This window comes from Dipodomys spectabilis, unplaced genomic scaffold (assembly GCF_019054845.1).
Source record: "Dipodomys spectabilis isolate Male_0828 unplaced genomic scaffold, ASM1905484v1 ptg000258l, whole genome shotgun sequence".
NCBI classification, from domain to species: domain Eukaryota; kingdom Metazoa; phylum Chordata; class Mammalia; order Rodentia; family Heteromyidae; genus Dipodomys; species Dipodomys spectabilis.
The window spans coordinates 1,918,109-1,936,651 of record NW_024870935.1 but is presented as its reverse complement, the minus strand read 5'-3'; the positions used below and the strand labels follow the sequence as shown (position 1 = coordinate 1,936,651).

Below are 18,543 nucleotides of genomic sequence, written 5' to 3'. Positions count from 1 at the left end.
CAGCTGTTACAGCAAGACCATCCTGCCCCAAAACCACTCACACGCCAGGCTAGAGCTCGATGGCTCACACCTGTCATCCTAGCTACTCAAGGGGCTGAGATCGGAGGATCCAAGTTCAAAGCCCAGCCCAGGCAGGAAAGCCTGTAAGACCACCAAAAAAAAAAACTACAAGTGGCGCTGTGGATCAAGTGGTAGAGCACCAGCCTTGAGTACAAAAAGCCAAGCAAGAGAGTGAGTCCTTGAATTCAGGCCCCGATACCGGCACACACACAAAATAAATTAAAAAATGAAAAAAGCTACACTATTGCCAATTAATACATAAATTCAGTAGGTCGAAAATATATATATGTAAAATAAAAAATAGGGGCTGGGGAGGTGGCTCAGTGGTAGAGTGCTTGCCTCGCTTGCATGAAGCCCTGGGTTCGAGTCCTCAGCACCACATACACAGAAAAAGCTAAAAGTGGCACTGTGGCTCAAGTGGTAGAGTGCTAGCCTTGAGCAAAAGAAGCTCAGGGACAGTGCCCAGGCCCTGAGTTCAAGCCCCAGGACTGGCACAAATAGGAAACAAATAAAAATAAAAAATAGTACGATATCCAAAGACAGAACGAGATTAGAATTACCACACAACAAAAACTAACAACCACAAATTCCTCAGCCCCACGCCCTGTGAAGTACACCAGATTTATTGCACAATATTTTCATCCTATTTTCACAACTGAGTACACCACAAAGTTCATCATCCACAAGCCCAGGCCCTAACGCGTGTGATTTTATGTTCCATCCAAGTTCTAAACCACTGCCCAACACCACCCCATCCACTCCGAAAAGAAGAGAAGGTGAAAAAAGATTTTCCTTGTAGAAACGGATGCAGGTCTTAACTAAAGCTGCTGACTCTGTGTGTGTGTGTGTGTGTGTGTGTGTGTGTGCGCGCACGTGTGTGTGTGTGTATGTGTGTGTGCGCACGTGTGTGCGTGCACATGCATGCACATGCCGGTCCTGGGGTTTGAACTCAGGACCTTGGCCCTGTCCCTGAGCTTCTTTTGTTCAAGGCTAGCAGCCTTGAGCACTGGAGCCACAGCGCCACTTCCAGCTTTTCTGGTAGTTTTAGTGGTGATTTGAGCCTCCTGGACTTTCCCGCCCCATCCTCAGATCTCAGCCTCCTGAGTCACTAGGAGGACAGGCGTGCGCCGCCGCCGCCCGTCATCCACTGACAGTTTTTTGGTTGTAGACTGAGGCAGAGGGCTCACCTGCTCTCCCCGGCTGTCACTCAGGATGCCTTAACCGCCCCACTCGCATCTTCAACCACAGCTCTCTATGACAATCCACGGTACAAAAGCCAGCTCAGCCTCACTCGTACAAATCTGCTCCCGCCGCCCCCGGTTCCAACGAGTTCTGGAATTCCTTTTCATTTTAGGTCATCCCTTTTCCCTTTCTCTACCTCCCCCGGCTCCTCCAGCCCCCTCCAGCCCGGGTTTTACCACTGCCGTGGGCCCTGGCCGCCATGCAGAGAGGCAGGTGGTGTGGAAGGTCCAGCATCTTTCTGGGGAAGAGGCCCCTTGCCGTCTGGGACTGACAGGGCTCGCGCGGGCTGCTTTGCATACGCCTTGAATCCCTCCCCACCAGAAAGCTGTGTGGAAAGTCCCTTCTCAATTCCCTCCTGCAAGGAAGGAAGAGGCTGGGCCACAATGGAAGGTTCTAGCTCTGGCAGTGTCAGCATCTCTTGGGGGAGAAGGGGACTAAGGGGGGGGGGGGGTAGGGGAGCCTCAAATTCTGTCCTGAAGCTGGCCGGGTGCAGATCCACTCAGCGGGACCCAGGATGCTCTTTTCAGGGACTGGGCAGGGAACCCCCCCCCCCCCAAGTTGCTCCAGCCTTGTGTTCTAGAGAGTTCTCTGCAGGATGTATGGCCTCCTCCGAGTAGCACTGGTTGTAGGGTGGGGGGGACCCCTGCTGGTGCAGGCTTCCTGTGCGTACTTTCCCCAAGCCCCATGGGGAAATCCCGGAGCCGTTATTGGCTGGCCAATGAGCCTGGTTGGTTTTTCAAGCAGAACTAGGCTGACACAAAACCTCAACGTAACGTGAACCGAAAATAAATAAATAACATGTGTGCAGGCTTTTGGCAGGTTGCACATCAGACAGAAAGCCCCACTTCATTGCTGCAAAACCGTCAGCCTGGATCAGCTCAAGAGCCGAACTAAGCCCAGCCACTGGTGGTCCACACCTTTAATCCGAGCTAAGACCCCAGGATCATGGTTCAAGGACAGCCCAGGCGGGAAAAATCTATGAGACTCTTATTTCCAATTAACCAGCAGACAAGCCAGAAGCAGAGGGTTTAGGGGTTTAGCTCAGTGGAAAAGCACTTGCCTGGCAAGTGCAAGACCCTGCGTTTGGTTCTTAGCTTTGGCTTAAAAAAAGAGAAAAACAAAAACAAAAAACAGAAGTGGAACTGCGGCTCAAGTGGTAGAGTGTCAGTCTTGAACAGAAAAGCTCAGGGGCAGTGTCCAGGCCCTGAGTTCAAGCCCCCTGGGCCAGTGAAAAGAAAAACAGAAATCCTTGTCCGTGATCACATTGCTACAGGTTCTCAGAGCCAGGGATTGGAATGATTTTTCTGTCCCCAAATCTCTAATGTCCCTTCAAGGGTCCAGGTTGCACACCTTTGCTCCCGAGTCCTCTACGAGGCTGCCCAATACTTGCTAAAACACTGGACAGAAGGGAAGATGGGTAATCCTTAGAGCAGGTGACCTAACAGTAGAGCATTTGTGAAAGGCCCAGAGTGCTGGGCGCTGGAGGTTCACCCTGTTATCCTAGCTACTCTGGAGGCTGGGATCTGAGAATTGCAGACAGGAAAGTCCATGAGACTCTTATCTCCAATGAACCACCAGAATACCGGAAGTGCCACTGTGGCTCAAGTGGTAGAGAGCTTGCCTTAAGCTGAAGAGCTGAGGGACAGCGCCCAGGCCCAGAGTTCAAGCCCCAGGACTGACAAAAAAATAAAAAGGCCCAGAGTGTCCTAGTGCCCGTGAGTACCTCTCCTGTTTGAACAAATCTCATCCCTTAGATCCATAAGCAGGGAGGACGGGAATAAGAGAAACAGGATGGGAGGCCTGGCTGGCTTCTGCCGGCAGGTTCACGATGCTGTTCCAGTTCTGGGGCTCCTTGGGTATGGCTGTGTGAGTCAGGATTTTTGTAGTTCTATGCTGCCTGCTGTGCTTTGTTTTTTTCTTTTTTGTCGGTCATGGGGCTTGAACTCTGGGCCTGGACGCTGTCCCTCAGCTCTTCAGCTCAAGGCCAGCGCTCTACCACTTGAGCCACAGCGCCACTTCTGGTTTTCTAGTGGTTCATTGGAGATAAGAGTCTCATGGACTTTCCTGCCCGGGCTGGCTTTGAACCTCTATCCTCAGATCTCAGCCTCCTGAGTAGCTAGGATGACAGGCGTGAGCCACCAGCCGGCCTCTGGCTCATTTCTCAGTTTGGGTTTCGTGGTTGCCTTGTGGAATTTGGGGGATCAGTCACTGTTTTCTCAGTGAGCCCTGGAAAGCACCACACATACACACACACACACACACACACACACACACACACACACACACACACACACACACACAGAGCACCCAGAGCCCCTGCTTCTGGTTTCAGGCCTGGCTTAGCTCCATAGTTGACATCACACAGGGACCTTGAGAGTCTCGCCAACCGCTCACATGAAATGCCGCAGCATGGGCTCAGAAGTGTGAAAGAATCACCGGAAAGATGGCCCTCCACTGCACCCCGGAAGGATGGGGCCGTCTCTACCAGCTGCCCGGGCCCCTGGGCAGCGATGATCTGTCCCGCAGACAGCTCTGCACACACCCCCGCGTCTCCTGACTGCGCGTGTGCTCACAGCCTGTCAGTAGCTGAGCAAACCCCCACCCAGCAGCCCGGGCTGGGGTGAGGTTTAAGCTGATGCTAAGTCTCTGTTTGTAGTTCATCTGGGGCCCAGGTGTGGCAGCAAGCTCACTTGTCTCTGTAGATCTAAGGGAAAATTAACTGTGCCTACACATACGAAGTGTAACCATATCGATCCATCATCCATCAATCACAAATCAATCACCAATAACCCATCATCCATCATCAATAAGCCATCATCCATTATCAACCATCTATCATCCATCAATTACAAATCAATCACCAATAATCCATCATCCATCATCAATAAACCATCATCCATTATCAACCATCCATCATCCATCACTCACAAATCCATCACCAATAACCCATCATCCATCATCAATCATAAACCATCAACAATCCATCATCAATAAGCGATCATCCATTATCAACCATCCATCATCCATCAGTCATCAATTACAAATCAATCACCAATAACCCATTATCCACCGTCAATCATCACCATCAACAATCCATCATCAGTAATAAGCCATCATCCATTATCATCCACCTACCATCAATAATCCATTATTCATCGATCATCAATCATCTTATCAATCTTCATGGATCTCCCTGCATTCCTCCCAGCACAGATACCCTCACAGTGGCTTTTGTTGTTGTTTTTGAGGTAGGATCTTCCTTTTTACCCAAACCAGCTAGGACCACGATCCTCCTATTCACATTCCCTGCAGTAGCTCTAATGACAGTCACATACCACTACACGCATTCTTCCTGTTGAGACGGGGCAGGTTGCGGGGGGAGGGGTCTCACAAACGTTTTTGTCCAGGCTGACCTAGAAACTCACTCCTCCTAAGCAGCAGGGATTACAAATGTGAGCCCAGCACTCAGCTTAGTTCCTGACTTCTCATTGGCCCGTGCACAGCTGGTCTCACCAACACACGGAATCAACTGAGAAAAACTAACAACTTCTCCAAGCTCCTCTTGTAATAGAGTCAGGAACCGTCCCACCTGACAGCTGCACACTAGGTTAACTTCATTTTAAAAGTCAGAAAAGACCTAGCACAGAATAGGGCCCAGAGCAGGCTTACGAAAGAACAGATTAGCTGAGCGCCGGTGGCTCACGCCTGTCATCCTAGCCACTCTGGAGGCTGAGATCTGAGGATCGCAGTTCAAAGCCAGGCTGGGCAGGAAAATCCACAAGACTCTTATCTCCAATAAACCACCAGAAAACCAGAGTGGCGCTGTGGCTCAAGTGGTAGAGTGCTCGCCTTGAGCTGAAGAACTCAGGGACAGCACCCAGGCCCAGAGTTCAAGCCCCATGACTGACACACACACACATGCACAAAAAAAAGTAGAAATGGGTCCAGCATGTAGTCCTGGCTACTCAGGAAGCTGAGAGCTAAGGATCATGGTTCAAAGCCAGCCCAGGAGACTCTATCTCCAATTAACCTTCAAAAAAGGCAGGCAGGAGTCATGGTTCAAGTGGTAAGAGCACCAGCCATGAGGGGAAAAAAACTGAATGAGACCCAACGCCCTAAGTTCAAGACCCAGCATAGAAGGAAGGAAGGAAGGAAAGGAAGGAGGGAAGCAGGAAGAGAGAGGGATGGAGGGAAGGAAGGAAAGAAAGAAAGAAAGAAGGAAGGAAGGGAGGAAGGAAAGGGAGAGAGGGAAAAAGGAAGGGAAGAAGGGAAGGAAGGGAGGGAAGGAAGGAAGGAAGGAAGGGAGGGTGGGAGGGAGGGAGGGAAGCAAGGAAGGAAGGAAGGGAGGAAGGAAAGGGAGGGAGGGAAAAAGGAAGGAAGGGAAGAAGGGAAGGAAGGGAGGGAGGAAAGGAGGGAGGGAAGGAAGGAAGGCAGGCAGGCAGGAAGGAAGGGAGGGTGGGAGGGAGGGAGGGAAGCAAGGAAGGAAGGAAGGAAGGGAGGGAAGAAAGGAAGGAAGGAAGGGAGGGAGGAAAGGGAGGGAGGAAGGGAGGAAGGAAAAAAATACAGGCAACACACCAACAAGCTCTAAAGCGTAGCTTCGCATACAGGAGCTACGCAGCTCAGCAGAATCTTCCTCATCTGATTCCCACGTTACAAGATCATATGACCAACCGTACTGCGCATTTCCGAAGGGCGAGCGTGCAGGTTGAGAGAGAAAGGCAGGGAGGGAGGGGAGATGTCTGCTGCCTCCAGGCCACGAAACCCACCCCAACCCCCCCACTCCACCCCCCACCGCACCCCACCACACACACACACACACACACACACACACACACACACACACACACACACGCGGCCAGGGAGGAGAGCCGGCAGCGGCTCACAGGCCGCGCTGCTCATCAAAGCCCAGCGCAGTGGACAGTCATCTACACAAAACGATCGCGCGGCCTCTTCCTCCGTCCGCTGGAAACAGCCCAACGCCCTCAGCGGGATGGAAGGATCTAGAGCAACGTGGAGAGTGGAGAGCGCTTCACAAAGCATCTCACGGGACAGGGCCTGGCGGAGGGCCCCCGGGGGTGGATGCTGGGTGGTTAAACCTCGCGTGGGTCCTGACCGGGGTCTGCCATTGCTGGGGGGGGGGGGGGCTCCGACTCCATCTCCTCCCGCCTCTGCTCTCCAGCTGTGGACTTTGGTGCCTCAGTGGGCTTTTATGAGTTCTCGGAGCGTTGGGCGGCGCTCAGCCCCCCTGGATGAGTGGCTGATTGTTTCTAGAAGGTCCCGGTCACGTGCTGGCCGTGGATCACCCAGCCCCCTTCCTAGCCCGCTCTGCGTGAACTTGACCTTGCTCTTATTCCCCAAGGGAGGCACGGATCGGATCGGCGTGCTGGGTTCTTGTGACTGATGCTTCTTCCAGGAGGGAGGGCGATGAGGACCTGGGTGTGGCCGGGCTCGGCAGCCATCCTGAGGCTTGGGAAATGCCCTCCAAGAGCCCCTCTGTGTCCCCCCATGGGGTGGTGTTTGTGGAGGGGGAGGGGGGGACTAAGGTGACTCGAGCCATTGGGCAGCCACCGGGGAATCCGGAGCTGTTCACGGAGCCCCTTGTAGGAGAAAGTGAGGCCTATACCAAAGCGAGCTCTGGTGACGTTCCTGGAAGTCCTGGATCCAGCCTGACCTGAAGTCCCTGCTGAACCCAGCAGTTGCAGGCAGCCATGGATGGATCTGTTATTTAAGCCGATTACGTTCTAGCTCCTATAAGTTGCAATGTAAGGAGCCCTAATTGGTTTGCTTTTCTGAGCTGAATTAAAGCTTTGCGTGGCAGGCAGAATGCGCTGTCGCTGAGGCTCACAGGCCTCGGAGAAAATGAAAGCTTCAAGGGGTGGGAGAGGGGACGGGAGACGTGGGAAAATCAAGAGGCATTGTAGCCAGGTGCCGGTGGCTCAAGCCTGTCATCCCAGCCACTCAGGAGGCTGAGATCTGAGGATCGCAGTTCAAAGCCAGTCAGTGAGATTATTTATGTTGTCAGTTGTGGGGCTTGAACCGGACCTGGGCGCTGTCCCTCAGCTCTTCAGCTCAAGGTGAGCGCTCTACCACTTGAACCACAGCACCACTTCTGGTTTTCTGAGTGGTTTATTGAGTCTCACAGACTTTCCTGGCCAGGCAGGCTTTGAACTGTGATCCTCAGATCTCAGCCTCCTGAGTAGCTAGGATGACAGACATGAGCCACCAGCACCCAGCAAGACAAAGAAGTTTAGGCAAGGGCCCCCCTTATGGCAGTGTGATCCCAAAATAAGGGGAACCCCGCAAACACCCGTGGACCCAGAGCTCATTAACCCTGCCACCGGACCCCGCCCAGGGCAGGGCTGGCATGGAAGGGGTGGTGTGGAATACTAGACTGCTCTGCAAAGGAAAGCAATGAATCTGTGTGTGTAAAACAAAACCTTCCGCAGAAGCCATTCCAAAAAGAAAACAACAACATGGAGAGCGATGCTGGTGTTTTTCCCCCAAATAAACCTATATTCACATATGCTGATTTACACATGGAATGCTTCTTCCAGAAGCATAAACAGAGAAGCCGGCACCGGCAGCCGCCTCTGGGATTCAATTAGACAGCCTGGGTGCACGGGAAGGAAACTTCATTTTTATTCCAGACACTGGCAGACTGCCTTCTTGCCACTCCTGTACAGAACTTCTATTTAAATAAACAAAACACCGCCCTCCGCAGCACATGGTCAGAATGGTAATGGTCCCAGGGTCCCCGCTTCCCTTCAGCTGGAAGGGAAGGGCCACCTCCTGGCCAAGTGCAGGTGGTTCATGCCTGTCACGCCAGCCACGCAGGAGGCTGAGAGGTGAGAATCAAGGTTCAAAGGCAGCCCAGGCAGACAAATCAGAGGGACTCTTATCTCCAAGCAACCAGCAAAAGGGTGGAAGGAAGGTGTGGCTCAAGCGGTAGAGTAAGGCCCTGAGTTTAAGCCCAGGTACAAAGGAGAAAAGAAAAGAAAGAGGGTAGGTGTCAGTGGCTCACGCCTGTCATCCTAGCTACTCAGGAGGCTGAGATGTGAGGATCATGGTTCAAAGCCAGCCCGGGCAGAAAAGTCCATGAGACTCTGATCTCCAATAAGCCACTCAGAAAACCAGAAATGGCGCTGTGGCTCACGTGGTAGAGCGCTCGCTTTGAGCTGAAGAGCTGAGGGACAGCGCCCAGGCCCAGAGTTCAAGCCCCATGACCAATAAAGAAAAAAAAATAAATATGAAAGCAAAGGCCTACTCTGGAGGCTGAGATGTGAGGATCCCAGTTTGAAGCCAGGCCGATTTAACCACACAAAGGAAGATATAAAAAAGGCTCAAGGACAGCCTCCAAGCCCTGAGTTCAAGCCCCGGGATCCACACAGAAAAGAAAGGCCGGAAAGGCCTGGACACACTGTGGACCCAGGCAGGGGTGGGAGGGAGGGCTGGCAGCAGGACAAGGTAGGTTAGGTGCGTGGCCTCTCGGGGCTGCTGCCTCCAGTCAGCCCCCGGCGGCGTTTTGGTTTGAAATCATGACTTTGCTTTTCTATCCGCTTTCTCACTTGGATTTTTTTTAATTTCAGCTCTGCCAGAGTCACGTGCTGTGGGTTCCTCCTTTTACCTCCTCCTCAACCAACAAAGACCTCCCACACACAGCCCGCCACGGCAGCTCTGCTGGGACGGAGAGAGACGTTTGTAAGTTCAATGCCAAGTCATCCTCAGCCGCCACAGGACCTTAGCACCAGCCCACAGCCCCAAGGCTGCTCCAACTAGAACTCGTGCTTAGGAATATCACATCGCCCCGAAGTTTGTGGGGTGGGGAGCGCAAGACAGCTCGGCCTACTGTTTTACTTCTCGCCCCCCCCCACTTCCCCCTCATTACATGCAACTCTCAAGTCTCATGTGATGGAGGTGGAAGTAGAAGGTTCCAGAAATTACTAAGTCAAGGCAGTAGGGGGAAGTCCAGGCTGGAAGCGGATATTTGGATAAGCAGAATCAGAATGTGGGTGAATGATGGGGGGATTTGGGGGTTCGCTTCATCTTTTGTGTTCAGGGCCTGGGTGCTGTCCCTGAACATTCTCACTCAAGGCTAGAGCTCTGCCACTTTGAGCTATAGCTCCATTTCCGATGGTTCACTGGACGTGAGTCTCAAGGACTTTCCTGCCCGGGCTGGCTTTGAACTGTGATCTTCGGATCTGAGCCTCCTGAGTAGCTAGGATGACAGGCGTGAGCACCAGCGCCGGCTCTATTATTTCATAGGCAGGTGCTGGTGGCTCACGCCTGTAATCCTAGCTACTCTCTCAGGTGTCTGAGATCTGGGTATCGAGGTTCAAAGTCAGCCCACGTCAGGAGTGAGATGCTTATCTCCAACTAACCCATCTGAAAACCGGAGCTGGAGCTGTGGTTCAAAGTGGGAGAGTTCTAGCTTTGAGCAACAAAAGCTTAAGGACAGTGTTCAGGCCTCGAGTTCAAACCCCATAACCGACAGAAAACAGTCATTTCTTTTTATTGCTGCTGCTGACTTTGAAGAGGCTGTGTGCACGGCTGTAACCCTTGTTAAACTCCCTTTAACACAGACTGTGGACCTCGGGTGAGCAGCAGTATTGGTAATGGAAAGTCTGGAATATTCTGTTTTGTTATGGTTGGTATCTAATTACATCGAGTGACATAACCTTCCTATTTATGAAGTTTCCACATAAATACGTACAAATATATGTGCCTGAGCGCATGCACGTACACACACGCACACGCACGCACGCACACCTGCACACAAACACGTAGGTATATTTAAAGAAAACTAGAATCAGGAGGCTGAGATCTGAGGATCGAGGTTCAGGACAGGAAAGTCCCTGAGACTCTTATCTCCAATGAACCACGAATGAAAAAAAAGAAAACCACTGCACAAAACCTAATCCCAGCTCATCTATCAAGAAGCTCCGAGGGGCTTGGAAGGTGGCTCCCTGGTAGAGCTCTTGCCTTGCTTGCCTGAGGCCCTGGGTTCAATTCCTCAGCACCACATAAGCAAAAAGAAAAAGCCGGAAGTGGCACTGTGGCTCAAGTGGTAGAGCGCTAGCCTTGAGCTGAAGAGCTGAGGGACAGCGCCCAGGCCCAGAGTTCAGGCCCCACGACCGGACCCCCCCCCCCCAAAAAAAAAAAAGCTCTGAAACAACTCCAATGGGAATAAAGCAAAGCCACCATGGCTCCCTGGCACGCAAGTAACCCAGCAACAAAACCTGGAAAAGCCTCGACCACGCAGCTCCAAGCTGTGACTTCTCTCTGCACTCCGCGCTGCCCCCTCACCCCACAGCACCCCACCCGGGGACCTCAGGGGCCGCTGGCAGAGGTCACTGCAATGCCAAGGGGACCCGGGAGCCACCTTGCCTGCAGCCTGGATCTGTGGAAAGGCTCTGCCGCCCCCTGGTGGACATGCTGGGACTCAGCACCGGGCCTCAGGAGCCTGGTGGAGGGATGGACACTGGCTTCCTTCTAGCCTGTCCTTGGCAGGGAAGGGTAAGTACCAATGCCTGTGGTTCACAGGTGAGGGTCGTTAAGAGGAATGTCGGGAAAGCTCAGGACAATCCCTCAGGCCAGTGATGGAGTAGAGTTGAGCTCAGAACCAAACAAAGCAAAACACAGGAAGATTGCTCCCATCAGACAGTTCCCAGGATGAGAATGGATTCCAAGACCTACCACGCATGGGATTCCTTAGTCCACCAGCTAGTCTACGGCTGGACTGCAGCTACAAACCAGGGCCTCTGGCAGCACAGCAGGCTACAGCCAACCAGGACTTGGCCTGCAGGAGCCCTGCAGGAGCAGCTGTCCAGACCAAATCCGGGACTCCAACCACACACAAAATACCTGCTGCAGAAAGCGGTGTGTGCGTGTGATTGGGCCGAGTCCCCGTCCAGTAGAAAGCCCATGCTTCCCCGCCCTACATGCAAGCCCTGTTCCCAGGACCAATCACAGCCCGATGCTGCAGGCCCGCAGGCGTGGATGGCTGAGATTGCATTGGAGGGCAGCACCTCGCTGAGATCTGACAAGAAATGACAGCCCTGTAAATACCAGGCGGTGCTGGCAACGCTTCGGCCGTGGCTCCTGCCATCCCAGTTTTATTTAGATGTCTCAGTAAACGGGTCCTGAGTTTGATACGATCAGGACTTTCCTCAGAAGCTTCCACATCCTAAAGATGCCAGGCCGCAAGTGGCCACCATGAGGGCTCAGAGACAGGTTCCAGTTGAGCCTGTGAGCAGCTGCCAAGAGGCAAAAGGGCTGGGGCGCCCCCTCGTGGCGGGGTGGTATCGTTGCCAGAAGCTGGAAAGCAGAGGACTGAGCGCAAAATCGAGCTTTAAAGGCAGATGCTGGTGGCTCACGTCCGCAATCCTGACTGCTTAGGATCTGAGGTGGAGGTGCAAAGCCATCCTGGGCAGCAAAGTCCTTGTGAGTCTCATTTTCAGTTAATCAGCAAAAAGCTGGTTGCGAAGCTCTGGCTCAAGCGGTAGAGCGCCAGTTTGGAACAGAACAGGCTAGGCCAAGTGCTCAAAGCCCCAAGTTCAAGTCCCAGTAACAAACAAGCTGGCCAATGGTAAAGAATGGACAGAAAGCAGCAGGGTAGAAGCAAACAAGCAGTCAAGAGCGTTGCTCATCAAAGCCTAATACTCTTCTCACAGCTGGTGCTCTACCACTTGAACCATGCCTCCAGCCCTGCAATCTCTTGATTCCAACTTCAGATTTGTAATCCAAACAAAACCTAAAAGCCCTCCAGAGCATCATTTAATTGTATTACTCATTTTAGGGGTTGCTATAGCAACACAGCACTGCCCATGAGCGTGGGCTGGATAGATCATGCCTGGGCCCTGGGCAGCCATTCCCTTGAGTGCTGACCGGGAACCTGGAGGCCACGGGCCTACCTCCAACCCACTGACCACCAACCCCACTGTCCACAAACACCCACAGGCAGCCTCTGCACGTCAGAGGGAGGAAAATTCAGATCTCGCGCTTTATCTGGCTCTGCTGCTTAGCCCTCACCCACACGGCAGATCACTCTGTACACTGACCACATAAACACCCTCAAACCCCATCCTCCAGGGGGCTTGAAATCTGGGGGGCCTGTCTCCTAGGCACTAGCTGGCAGTTTGGCAATGAGCTGGCTCAGCTCTTCTGCCCTTCGCGAAGTCAAAGCTCTAATACTATAGTGCTCCAATTCTCAGTGCCAATATGAGAAAGTTTCCACAGCGGCCCCTAGCGGTGGGAGGGCCTACCACCATGAGTATCTGTATCTGCCTGATCTTCAGGGAACCAAATAGAAGATTCCAAAGAGATTGAGTTCTCACAAGATTTAGAGCCTTTCAAATCCTAATTACTGAGTACTGAGTATTAAAGTCATTAGAAACTAAATAGAGCCAGCAATAAAGGATGCCTAGCAATACTTAATGAGCTGGAAGTGGCTCTTCTAATTAACAGATCTAATAACTGTCACTCGTCAATGGCCATTGAAAGGCAATAAAGTGCACACTGAAGGCGATTCTTTTCTGAGGAAACAGAAGGCTTGTAAAGTGCGCTGTGAAAACAAATTGTAGGGTTTAAGGTAACTTAAACCAGACAAGTCCCTTCTACTGTCAGAATAGATTCTGGTCTGTTAAGTACCGCAGTTTTCATACTGTTTTCTCATCTGAGTGTTATACAGACGCTTCTAAACAAAAAAACTTTATTAACACGCACACGCAAACCATAATGCAGTAAGAACGTTAAATATCCAGGTCATAGCACACAGGAGGCAGCTGGACATCCAGGCAGGAGAGAATGCTGGAGGGAGATTGCAGCCCGTCTACAGAGAGGAGAGGAGACACGGAGAGGAGAGGAGACGTGCTCGTTAGATTTCTAAAGTGCAACAGACATTAATCCAAAATTCAGGGGGGGGTTTTCCCCTTCATCCAATTTCTACCCCAACCCCTCAGAGCTCTTCAATTGTGGCTGTGGCTCCAGGAATTGACCCTCAGGAAACAAGTCTTAAAAATACCCAATCCTAAGCTGAGCATCGATGGCTCATGACTGTAATCCTAGCTACTCAGGAGGCTGAGATCTGAGGATCACGGTTCAAAGCCAGCCTGGTCAAAAAGTCTGAGATTCTTATCTCCAACTAACCACCAGAAGAAAAAAAAAAACTGGAAGTGGTGCTGTGGCAAGTGGTAGAACACTCACCTTGAGCTCAAAAGCACAGGGACAGAGCACCCAGGTCCAGAGTTCAAGCCCCATAACCCAACAAAAAAAAGAAAAAAAAACATTCTGTGCCCTCAGACCACCAGTTCCTGTCAAATGCTGCAGCCCAGGGGTCTGCCAAGTTCATTTCAGACCTTCAACTTACAGCCGACCAAGCTGTACGCTGAGTGACCAGATTTCAGAACTTCATTTCCCAAGGGCATTAGGGACTAAATCAGGAGGGTTTTGTGGGGGGGTGTTTTGTGTTTGTGCGTGTGCGCGAGTCTGTCTGTGTGTGTGTGTGTGTGTGTGTGACAGGTATGGGGTTTGAACTTGGGGCCTAGTCCCTGTCCCTGAGCTCTTGCTCAAGGCTAGTGCTCTACCACTTGGAGCCACAGTGCCACTTGTGGCTTCTTTTGGTGGTTAATTAGGGTGCTTGGGTTGGCCTCGAACCACGATCCTCAGATCTCAGCCTCCTGAGTAGCTAGGATGACAGGCAAATTTTACTTATTCTGAAACTCTGCCCTGTAGGTAGGTCAAAGGAGAGAGAGGACTCGCGCCAGCCCGCGTGCACACACATGTCCCCCACAGGGCCAAGCTGCCCCCGTCCTCCCGGGGGCGCTTACCAGATTCCCATGTCGGAGGTGGCATCTTCATCGGTGAAGGGGGACCCAACTCCAACAGCGTCTCAAGTCCCTGCTCCTCGTCCAGGACCATGAGCGGCACCCCACTCAGGGGGAGGCGTGCAATCTGGTGTTCTTCAGGCAGGTCGAAACTCTCAAAATCTGTCACAAAGGCAAAGCACCATCGGAACACCCGGATGCAATGAACCAGTATTTCAAAGCCATCAGTGCGTGATCAACGGGAATACCACATGGGAAAGTCAACCAGGGACCACTCCCAGCAGGGAACAAGGCTCACGGACGGGGTCTCAGATTCCATACTCCAGCTACACCAGCAGACACAGCCACCGCTGAGTGCTAGTGAGAAAAGGACTAAGATTGCTTTCAGCCAGATTTTCTTCATTTGCTTCAACCAAAACTCACCCAGATCCAGCACAAAATCCAACAAGGATCTATTTCTTAGATTAGTCAAATTCATAAATATAAGCCACGCCAGTCTGGCCACTCAATTTTCTGGCTTGGAAAACTTGATTATTAAAAGTACAGGCAGGGGCTGGGAAGGTGGCTCAGTGATAGAGGGCTTGCCTTGTATACATGAGGCCCTGGGTTCGATTCCTCAGCACCACATAAGCAGAAAAAGCTGGAAGTGGTGCTGTGGCTCAAGTGGTAGAGCGCTAGCCTTAAGCTAAAGAGCTGAGGGACAGCACCTAGGCCCAGAGTTCAAACCCCACGAGTGACCGGGAAAAAAAAAAAAGTAAAGGCAGCCTGGCACCAGTGGCTCATGCCTATAATCCAAGCTACTCAGGAGGCTGAGATCTGAGGATTACAGTACAAAGCCAGCCCAGGCAGGAAAAGTCCATGCAACCCTTATCTCCAATTAAAAATCAGAAGTGGTGCTGTGGCTCAAAATGGTAGAGTGCTAGCTTTATAGCAAAACGAACTCGGGGACACTACCCAGGCCCTATGTTCAAGCCCCACCTAGAGGGTTGAAGGGGATGAATTTTTCTATTTCTGGGTAGGTGTCATCAGAGGCAGGAACAGAGCTTGATGCTTTCACAGTCTTCTCAGTAATCTAGAACAGTCCAAGAAAAACAAATCAGTGAGAAGGAAAGTCTGAAACATGCACAGACTGTACGCAGGGCCTCTCTATACATGACTTGTATCATGTTGTAAATTCTGTGAATATTTTTTTTTTGGTCAGTCATGGGGCTTGAACTCTGGCCTCAGATCTCAGCCTCATGAGTAGCTAGGATTACAGGGGTGAACCACCAGCATCATGCTCATAAGTCTAAGAAGCCAATTTCTCAGTTTTAATGATTACATCTAAAAGGAACTCCAAACAAATCAAATAAAAATTCTAGCAGAACAACTCTCAGGAAAATTTACGTTTCAGCACCTGGAAGCATAGGCTATGCAGATTGAGAAATCAGAGCTAATCAACTCAATTGTTCAAACCTGACTGAAATAACCAAGAAACACCCAGAATAGCTCATCAAAGCCAGCTTTGGCTTAAAGACCTGACTTTCCACCACTTACCTTAATCATTCACTAGATAATATTAACAAGTTTATATTCCTCAAATATGGGGTTAAATCAGGCACAAGTGGCTCAAGCCTGGAATCCTAACTACTCAGGAAGCTGAGATCTAAGGATCTAAGTCTGAAACCAGGCCAGACTCAAACTGGTGAGACTCTTATCTCCTCCAATTAACTACTCAAAAACCAGAAGTGGATCTATGGCTCAATGAGCAAAAGAGCTTAGGGACAACACCCAGGCCCTGAGTTCAAACCCCATTACCAACCAAAAAGAGACAAGAAAACCAGAGTTTTTTGGTTTTTTTGTTTGTTTGTTTTGGGGGGGGGGGTCGGTTGTGGGGCTTGAACTCTGGCATCTGGGCCCTGTCCCTCACCTCTTTAGCTTAAGGCTAGTGCTCTACCACTTGAGCCACAGTGCCACTTCCAGTTTTCTGGTGGTTTATTGGAGGTTGAGTCTCACAGATTTTCCTGCCTGGGCTGGCTTTGAACCGGGATCCTCAGATCTCAGTCTGAGTGTTAGGATTACAGGCGTGAGCCACCAGCACCCAGCTTAAGACCTTCAGTTTCAAGCAGTATGACTCCCCCAACCTCTACTTCCCTTCTAGTCAAAGGCAAGAAAGCAATAGGATGCCAACAGTAATTTAAAGTCAAAAGTGGGGCTGGGAATGTGGCTTAGTGATAGAGAGCTTGTCTAGCATGCATGAAGCCCTGGGTGCCATTCCTCAGTACACATACACAGAAAATGCCAGAAGTAGTGCTGTGGCTTAAGTGGTAGAATGCTAGCCTTGAGCAAAAGAAGCTCAGAGACAGTGCCCAGGCCCCGAGTTCAAACCTCAGGACTGGCCAAAATAAATAAATAAATATCCAAAGTGGGCCTGTAACCTTAGCTGAGGATATCGGTTCAAAGCCAGAATAGGCAGGCAGAAGATTGAGAGCATCCACCTCCAAAAGAAACACAAAAACAAAACCAGCACATACATAGACTAGAGGCATGGCTCACGATTGTAGAGCACTAGCAGAGCCAACAAGTTAGCTGAGCAAAAACACAGGCCCAGAGTTCAAACCCCATTACCAGCACATATACATACACAAAAAAGCACACAAATGTTTTTTAGCCAGCACGTTACAGCCCACACTCACCTTTTTGCCAGAGAAGCTCAGCTGCTTTTGTTTGAGGGGTCCGTTAGTCTTCCCTGGCTTCTCTGTGGCCCGGTTAACCGTTCCCAAGGCTTTCCGGGCAGTTTTAGGTAAGGCCGATGGAGCATTGAAGACCTTCCCAATGCGTGGTGTTGAAACCTGCGTTCTCCCTTCTAAGGCTTTGACTGAAGAGTAAGTAAAATTCTACCGTGAGAATGTTAGAATACACGCCTCTATCATTAATGCTAATGCTGCTTGTGTCTATCAGTTTAATCCCCGCCCCCCCTCCCCAACCTGACCCTCACTTTAGGCCAGTGGCAGAGCCTTCACTTCCCTAACAGCCCTGGGCTTCAGTTCCTTAACCACCACCTTATAAAACTGACCTAGAAAAGTTCCACAAAGCTGACTCTAATAGCCCAGGAATCCCACCTAAAAGGCTGGGCAGGGCTCGGGACCACACCCACCTGGTTCATTCCCAGTACCTGAGCAAGGTGAGCAAGCCCAGCACACTTACCAGGCCTGGACCCCAGCTTCAGCCCCTCCTTAGGAGCCATACGGGTGCCTGGCTGTCCATTCTCCTTGTCAACAAAGATCAGAGTCGCCATCCTGGATTTCTAGGGATTGGGCCTTGTATGTGAGATGCTGGAGACTGGGGGGAAAGACAGAGAAATGAAAGGTTCAGGAGGCCACAAATCAAAAACCTTCCCATCAGGGGAGGTGCGCACACAAAACATCGAGACCGGGCACCACTGGCTCATGCTCCTTGGGAGAGGGTGAGATCTGAGGATCCTGGTTCGAAGCCAGCCCCAGGTAGGCCCAGTTCCTGAGACTCTGATCTCCAGTAAGTTACCAAGAAAGCCGGCAGTGGTGGGAGCTGCGGCTCAAGTGGTAGAGCTCCAAGCCTTGGGCAGAAAAGCTGAGGGACAAACGCCCAGGCCCCGAGTTCGAGTCCCAGCCCCGGCCTTGGGCAAAAGCTCAGGGACAGCGCCCAGGCCTCGAGTTCGAGCCCCAGCCCGGCCTTGGGCAAAAGCTCAGGGACAGCGCCCAGGCCAAGAGTTCGAGCCCCAGGACCAGCACAAAACAAGCTAACCCCCCTCCCCCATTTCCTCCCCCCCACCCCCCCTTCCCTTCCCTCCCCTTCCCCCCCCCACACACACGCACAGGTAAGCAGAGGGCGAAGGCCGAGCTTGGGCAATGGACGCTTCGCCCAGGGGCTGAGTCCTCAGACCCGCTCCCAACTCCAGAGCTGGCGCTCGGACGCTGTTACCGCCGCGGGCCCCGGCCCGGCCTCCCCGCGGCCCACGCCAGCCCCGAGCTCACCGAACCGACCCCAACAGCCAAACTCCAGGACGCCGCAACCCCCCGGCCCCGCGCACACGCGGTTTAAACCATAACTCGGGATCCGATTGGTCCGTCCGCGAGGAGGCGGGCTCGGGGGGAAAGGATGGAACCTCAGAGAGGAACCAATGAGAGGAGCCTAAGCTGACAGGCCCCGCCCTCAGAACGCCTTCTCCGGAAGTTGCTGTTTCCCGGGAAACCAATGTAAACAACCGAGGGTTGGGGCGCTCCCGAAGGCCCGCCCGGCCCACTCGACCCCGCGTTCATTGCCCCGGGGCCCTTTTTGTTTAAATGGAGCTGTAGAACGGATTTAAAACTGATAGCGTAAAAATAAAAGGTTTAAACCCGGCCCTTGGTGGCACACGCCCGTAATCCTAGCTGCTCTGGAGGCTGAGATCTGGGGATCGCGC

The 18,543-nt window shown here is 51.9% G+C and overlaps 1 protein-coding gene across 2 annotated transcripts; it reads right to left on the bottom strand.

The window, feature by feature from the left end:
* Positions 1-12,990: 12,990 nt before the first annotated feature.
* Positions 12,991-18,192, bottom strand: Pttg1 (PTTG1 regulator of sister chromatid separation, securin). Of its 2 annotated transcripts, none has more exons than XM_042699588.1 (6): positions 18,116-18,192; positions 17,310-17,444; positions 16,799-16,980; positions 15,102-15,195; positions 14,127-14,285; positions 12,991-13,129 (listed from the first exon to the last, which is right to left on the bottom strand). In XM_042699588.1, the coding sequence occupies exons 2-6, from the start codon at positions 17,398-17,400 to the stop codon at positions 13,050-13,052; spliced, it is 606 nt and encodes a 201-aa protein (XP_042555522.1). In that variant the 5' UTR covers positions 17,401-17,444; positions 18,116-18,192; the 3' UTR covers positions 12,991-13,049. The 2 variants fall into 2 exon arrangements, with proteins under 2 accessions (XP_042555522.1, XP_042555521.1); XM_042699587.1 differs by lacking the exon at positions 18,116-18,192 and adding an exon at positions 17,957-18,083.
* Positions 18,193-18,543: the final 351 nt, after the last annotated feature.

Bases quoted from the DNA above. Each gene is read 5' to 3' on its own strand.
- Pttg1 (XM_042699588.1), bottom strand. From the start codon at position 17,400: ATGGCGACTCTGATCTTTGTTGACAAGGAGAATGGACAGCCAGGCACC. The intron at 16,981-17,309 runs GTAAGTGTGCTG...CTTACTCTTCAG, and splicing joins GAAGCTGGGGTCCAGGCCTG to TCAAAGCCTTAGAAGGGAGA. The intron at 14,286-15,101 runs GTGGGGCTTGAA...CCTTTGTGACAG, and splicing joins CATCCCCTTCAACCCTCTAG to ATTTTGAGAGTTTCGACCTG.